The sequence below is a fragment of the Camponotus floridanus genome, unplaced genomic scaffold (assembly GCF_003227725.1).
Source record: "Camponotus floridanus strain SB8 unplaced genomic scaffold, Cflo_v7.5 scaffold5, whole genome shotgun sequence".
NCBI lineage: Eukaryota > Metazoa > Arthropoda > Insecta > Hymenoptera > Formicidae > Camponotus > Camponotus floridanus.
The window spans coordinates 2,499,501-2,506,605 of record NW_020229658.1 but is presented as its reverse complement, the minus strand read 5'-3'; the positions used below and the strand labels follow the sequence as shown (position 1 = coordinate 2,506,605).

Here is a 7,105-nt window from a genome sequence, read left to right as displayed (position 1 = left end):
CGGCTGCCAACAATGTCGCGTGACTGTCAAATGATACGTTGAGATCACCCGGTAGGAGTCGCGCACTTCAATAAGTAGCAACGTATTTATGTTTATATGTATATGTAAGTCTGTAAAGATTTTCCTTACTTTTCCTTCCTTGAAACGAAACGATCGTAATATACGATTTCATGGAAAACACATCATTACCTTTTGCCATTTTTTCCCATCTTCAGCGTGTGATTGAGCACATCTCGAGGGTGATGAAAAGATACGAAAAAGCTATGTAAGAAGCTGTCATAATGAAAAATAGATCTCATAATAAGAGATATGTCGTTGACAAATATTAGTGTTATTTCTTTACAAAATAAATCTTGTTAACGTACATTAATCTATATTTTATAAATTTTTTTGTAATGTCAAAATATTTTTATCCGTATTATACATATATAATATATGTATACATATAATTGTCGCGTACCTTTCTTTCCCGCCATTCAATAAATTACAACGATTCAACGATTTATTCTTTCGATAAATTCGATCTGTCGGTATGTAACTTTTAAAATAAAGTCGGTATATCTTTTAAAATCAATTATCGATATATATGCGCTCTACTATATCTGTGGACATTAAAAACGAGAACTACGAAGTAAATATTCACGAATGTTCTCAGAGGGTAACATATAATGTGCATAATTTCTGGTTTTGTTCCATTCTAAAGAGAAAGAGAGAAAAAACCAAAAAATTCATTTATATTAAAAATTTATTAATATATATACCACCAATAATAAAAATATGTAAATATGTTTTTGTGGTCACGGTAAATCCAGTAAAACCATCTATCTTTCATAGTATCTCGTCAGTATGTTTTCGAATGTTCCACTTTATATAGCAAATTTTTTATATTATTTTATTATTTTATATTAGTTTTCATAACAGCAGAATATTTAATGCTTGATGCTTTATATGTATATATAATATAATGTATTAAATTATAAAGTGTAACATAATTATAAAGTAATGCTATTATTAGTCAATTTAATTGCAAGTTATTCTTAATTGCTACGCATTTTTATCCAATGCATCTTCTTCAAATTTTTGCAGTGTTATAACATGATGATGATGGCACCTATGCTACCCCGACCATCTCTAATGCGTAAGAAACTTTTTTTATTTATTTCTATGTATTTCGAAAAATATTTTATTATCGTATTGTTTCATATAAATAAAACTAATCGAAATAAAATAATCTATCGCAGCTCCAGCAATGTCACCGTTTATGCCGGCGCCGATGCAGCTACCAATGACATCTACTGTAAGTAACTTCCTATAAAATATACCCATACAATTCATTACTTTTCCTGTATTTTAAAATTTAATTTATATTTGTATATTTTTTCTTCCAAGATTGGATTAAAATCTGCTAGTAAACCACCGGATGAAGAATCACAAGCTAAGAAACTGAGAGAACTGAAGACTCATTAATTTCAGAGCAACAATTCCTCGCTAGAAACAAGGTAAAAAAAATATATAACTTATAAATGCAATAAATAGTATATTTTAAATATGATTTTATTATAATTTTTAAGCTCCATTTTTTATAGAATAGCGAAACTTAAATTGTAATATAATTTTAATCTTGTGTTGTCTTCGTACAATAATTAGAATAAAACTTACTTAGCTAATACAGGTAATATTAACTTTTAAAATTACTAAGTTTAAACCAAATAGTAAATAGCTAACATAATTTAAAAAAATAAATGCATTTATAGTTACTTTATACATATTTTTTTAGAATATATTCATTTTGTTTTTAAAATATAAATATAATATAATATAAAGGTATAAAAGATATATTTTTCTTTAGAAAATATTTTGGTTTATACAATGTTGTTATTTACATTTGCTTTTTTGTTCGTTTTTCTTCTTTAATATTTGATCTACAATCTTACGATAACGTATCGTCATAGGTTTATAAATCTAAAAAATATATAAATCTATAAGATCTATAATCTAAAATTATAAATCTATAAAATTATAAATCTATAATTATAAATCTATAAAAGCATAAAATATAATACATTATCAATTGTAATAATAAAAAAAAAGTTCTTAAAAATTGATTTTACTTACGGATTCGGCATCATCATGAGGTTGACATACAGGTGTCGGTTCTGGCAAACAACGTGTAATTTCATCAAAACTACAATTATTGTGAAATAAACCATACTTGGCTTGATATGCCGCACCCATCATAGCCGAATTAACTGCTTCCTATTGAATAAAAAAAAGTTATAAAAATTTAATATTTTCATGTATTAAATTTTAATATTAATGCTAACAATTATCACACATTATATTTACCGAGATATATACTGGCGAATTAAACACATCGGAAAGTACTTGCAATATAGCTTTATTCACAGATGCACCTCCCGTTGCGATAATTCGTGTATTAGATCCTATACAAAAGAAAGAATATCAGAAATATTTGCAAAATAAGAATGTGAAAAAAATCATTTGTCAAAAAATACTTGCCGATGACAAGTCCAAAATCTTCAGCATATGCTCTTTTTGCGACAAATTGACCTTCAATCAATGCTCTCACTTCTACTTCTTTCGAACTATATCGAGAGATTTCATCATTGGCTTTATTATATCTATAATCACCGATGACAAAAGGCAGGATCTCTTGTTTATCAAAATATAATGCAAAGTTGCCGAAATTTCCTCGAGGCGTGCTTTCTAATAATTCATTAAATATTTGCCAGCTATCTTGAGCAACCTCGTTTCGTATTCTTTCGCGCGTTAAAGAACCGTTCGTAGAACTGTACAAAACAATTATCATTTATTTATATAAAATAATTATCGCTTGTACATTATTAATATAAAGACAAAAAATACCCAAGCAATCCCATATAAGCCTGATTATCTATCGGATTGCACAATATATGTCCAGCCATTACAGTCTTTGGTTCGTTTAGCCACAAGAATAAAACATCGCTCGTACCCAAACTGCAAGCGATATCACCCTCTTTTAACCTCATACCTAGGTATTATTTTTGTCATGAGTATAATAGCATCCTACAGCATCTACTACATCTCTACGTTGCATTATAATGAAACATATTTCTAAATATATATATGGATAATATTACATACCTACCAAGGATTCTGGAGTATCTCCGGTAAACGCAATTATTCTACATTTTTCTTTAAAATCAAATCTTTTCACGAAATAAGGCGATATAGAACCGATATCACTGCATGATGAAACAGGTTTACCTAATTTTTCTCTTAGTCCTGATGCGCAAGTCTATCAAATATATGATATATAGTGACGGCAAAAATGAAACATATGTACAAGCGTATATATAACGTCATTTTACCTCCAATAATAGATCATCCCAATCTTTCGTATGAATATTTAGCAAATTCATACCCGAACCATCAGACCAATCGATAGGTGCATAATCGCCCAGGAACAAAGAGGCGAGAAAATTGCTCACCAACAAGATTCTCTAAAAGAAAACAGCACGTACATAAAATAACATTCAATTTGATACATTTTAAGAGCAGCACAAAGCGCATGATGCATAGTTTTGATCATCGAGATATAATTGGAAACGTTAAATCACACGACAACACACGATATTATGTCACACGATTATGTCACAAAAATTTTTAGATTATAAATTTTTACTAAAACCGTGAAATAAATAGTAAATATTAAAAAAATAAGTAAATAAAAATGTACAACACTGATCAAGAACAAGAAATCAATTAATAGCAAATTCCCGATCAATAAATGTTATAAATACTTTTTATATTTGACATACTTTATAAAATTATCATTGATACATTCGAAAGCGAAACACACTATTGTAATACAATTCAATCAGTATAACCATACGTAACGAATACCTCGGTCAATTACCGTTCTCATTTTTTCGAAGGAAGCCACGAGTTTTTAGTAGGTAATACCTCAGTGTTACAGTAGGCTTCCGGCTTCGTGCGTGCTATTTTCGCTATCTGCGGTCCCGAAAATCTCTCGTACGCTCGCGAACCCGTTATTTCCGCTAATTTCTGAAATCACACGCTGCATGAATAAATATTATTGATCTATAGAACTCGTGTGTATACTAAGTCTAAGATAACTTCAATTATTTAGCCAATCCATTCTTGCATGATTATAGCATCAATTAAGCATGATAATAGCATTAATCGTTTACGATATTTTACATCACAGAAATAAATTCTCGTGAAAGCTAACGTTAAACCATAAACGTACGCGTTCATTATAAACTTTAACATATATTGGATTAAAGATTCGTGTATATTTGTCTTAATTTATCATTATATATTCGACAGATATATAAACAAGGATGCTTACGTGAGGACCACCTACGATCTCCTCCAAAACGCTACATTCTTTCGACGTACTGGAATCCATCCATACAGGCGAATGAGTAACGGAAAAGGATGTAGCAAATTGTTCGTATAAGAATTTTGTGGGATTTAAACGCTGCAACCGACTTTGGCTACCTTTGCCCCAATAAATCGTACCGTGTTGCTAAGAACCATAGAAATGTGAAAAGTAGTATCTTACATAAAGATGCATTTATGGTATATTTTTAAAATAATCGATATAATTGGGAAGTAATATATATATACATAGCCGCATTACCTGCGCACATCCAGAGATGGCTACCACTTTACTAAAATCGACACCGCAAACACGTAATTTGTCAAGTATCATATCTAAGGCTTTAACCCACATTAAAGAAGGAGCTACCACGACATGCGGTTCCTCTTTCTTCTGTATAACTCCTCCGTAAGTCCTACAATATAATATTCAAGTACTCATGTATTACAAGATAAAATGTAGAGAATTACAATTTTATTCAATTTTCTTTAAGAATACCTAAATTCCGGTAGATCATTATCAAACTGTATACTAGTCTCGTGAAGGACGACTAGATTATCATCGATTACTACTGCTTTCAGCTGAAATTGAATCAACGCAAATTCAACATTTAAAATATTTTCGAAAATATCCTCCTTTTTTCAAAAATTTACATAATTATGTTTTACACGTGCCATTATTTTTATTTATTCTTTGGTCTATAAATTTTTATCTAATAATTAGTTTAATTTAATTAATTTATTTAATAATGATCCATTTAATATGAACGCAAAATAATTAAGAAAATCTGAAAATTCTTTACACGTTTAAGACGATAATAATGTATGATTATAATATAATAATATCTGACAGAAACATGTTATATATATATATATATATATATATATATATATATATATATATATTATCGCCCCTAATGCAACGTAAAATTTTTACTCCAATGTACACGCATCAAAAGTGCTCCAATGATATCAGCTCAATATTTCTATATCTCGTTGCATTTTGTAAATATGTTTCCTTCGCGCATATCAGCTAATAATTCGTATGTTATCTCATTAGATAAAAGTGACCCGGCAATCAAAGTGGCTCTTGTGACGTTTCGACATTCGCTCGTGTTTAACGTGTGAAACTATCATTGTATTAACACACTTTATGAAATGCGTAATAAATGCGCGTAGAAAGAACTTTTAGATCATCGCTGTTTGAAGATAATGAAATTCATAAACATACTTTGTAAGGTTATCACTCTCAAAGTGAATAGAAAGATGGAAGACGAAATAATAAGTAATCGATAATTGAATTGTATAGTAATCAAAGGAAAAAAAATCACAAATAAAATATATGTGAATGCTGTAATAAAAGATATAAATATTCTCCAAAAACAGTTCACAATTTCTCACAGGTAATCAATATCGAAATTTCATCGTATCTTATTTTTTCCAGTAACATTCGATATGATATCTTTCTGGAAAATGCGAGATTTGCATATAATAAATAATATTCCGTAAAATCAGATATCACGAACTTAATGAAAAATTCATTCACGATTACTTTCCATAAAAGATTTTCTTTCCTCAGGAAACTGATATAATTTTAAATGCTGTAGATGTAGAAAAAGATCTTACATTACGTATTATCTTACGTCGTCTCATTATTTCGTCTACATCCATTGTTGTGAGTAAAAATTATCTCGCAACAAAATATTCCACACATCGTTTTATCTCGTAATAAACTCCTAGTGATAAAACCTCTCAAAATAAGCATGTGCAAATGTGAGCAACACAGATGTTATCTCGTAAGGTTTTCGATTGTTAGAATAAGATATAAAATATTGTACTGTTTTATATACATATATGTATACCCACGTGGTCACCTTTCAATGCACGAGTGCATTGTCGCATATTGTTACAATTCGCTTATAATCTCTCGTAAATAATGTAAACAATTATGTGCATTTTAATATAATTACAACTCAAATTTTCAAAGGTATCTGAAAAGAGACTTAACAGATTACATATTTTCTGCTCGTGAATTTATGTTTGAATTGTGCATTAACGTCATTCACAGTCCCAACTTTCACGCCTTTCAATTCCACATATATTTATATCTTTACGTATTGTACATTTTCGAAATACACACAGATACATCGCAAAACATACCTGCTGGGTGCTTAGGTCTAGACCCAAGTACGTTGCCGTCGACAAGTCTTCCATGCTTCTGATGTAAATCGACGTAAAATTAAGGTCAGAGCTCGTGATAGAACCGATGACAGAAAGACGCGACTGACAGCTGACAGCTCGCTCGACTCGATGCGCTTGATGTGTCCACGCGTCACTTTAATGCTTGAGAGATTAAGCGAGCGAATACGTGGCCTGCGTGCATCCTCGGACAGAATCGGATTTAAAGGTGTGGAGGCCCTGGGACAACGAAGAGGTGGAGATCTCTAACCATTTTTGAACCAAAATCAAATAGAAATTTTTACGTTGTTTAAATAATTTATTGCGAAATAACAAGGTCAAGCAATATACATAGACTTTGTAAGTGTTGTATACCATTCGAAAATTTTACCCAATTAAGAAATTTTACTCAAAAATTTGTGTTGTGGAGGCCCCTGGGCTTCAGCTCCTGTTGCCCCCCCCCCCAAATTCGGCCCTGTCCTCGGAACTTTGATGTTACATTCCGCGAGATTCAACGCGT

General features: G+C 30.6%; 1 protein-coding gene across 3 annotated transcripts; it reads right to left on the bottom strand.

Annotated features, from left to right (window-relative positions):
• Positions 1-1,827: 1,827 nt before the first annotated feature.
• LOC105249902 (xylulose kinase) lies at positions 1,828-7,105 on the bottom strand. Of its 3 annotated transcripts, none has more exons than XM_025412421.1 (13): positions 6,977-7,105; positions 6,568-6,825; positions 4,907-4,989; positions 4,670-4,823; positions 4,376-4,555; positions 3,967-4,068; positions 3,372-3,503; positions 3,145-3,298; positions 2,887-3,031; positions 2,521-2,810; positions 2,347-2,444; positions 2,116-2,256; positions 1,828-1,962 (listed from the first exon to the last, which is right to left on the bottom strand). In XM_025412421.1, the coding sequence occupies exons 2-13, from the start codon at positions 6,619-6,621 to the stop codon at positions 1,876-1,878; spliced, it is 1,620 nt and encodes a 539-aa protein (XP_025268206.1). In that variant the 5' UTR covers positions 6,622-6,825; positions 6,977-7,105; the 3' UTR covers positions 1,828-1,875. The 3 variants fall into 3 exon arrangements, with proteins under 3 accessions (XP_025268206.1, XP_025268205.1, XP_025268207.1); XM_025412420.1 differs by having other exon boundaries at positions 6,995-7,105; XM_025412422.1 differs by lacking the exon at positions 4,907-4,989 and having other exon boundaries at positions 6,568-7,105.

Excerpts from the sequence above, each read along its gene's own strand:
- LOC105249902 (XM_025412421.1), bottom strand. The coding sequence starts at position 6,621 with ATGGAAGACTTGTCGACGGCAACGTACTTGGGTCTAGACCTAAGCACC. Across the intron at positions 3,299-3,371 it reads GGGATGATCTATTATTGGAG|ACTTGCGCATCAGGACTAAG; the intron begins GTAAAATGACGT and ends TATATTTGATAG. Across the intron at positions 3,032-3,144 it reads TACTCCAGAATCCTTGGTAG|GTATGAGGTTAAAAGAGGGT; the intron begins GTATGTAATATT and ends AATAATACCTAG.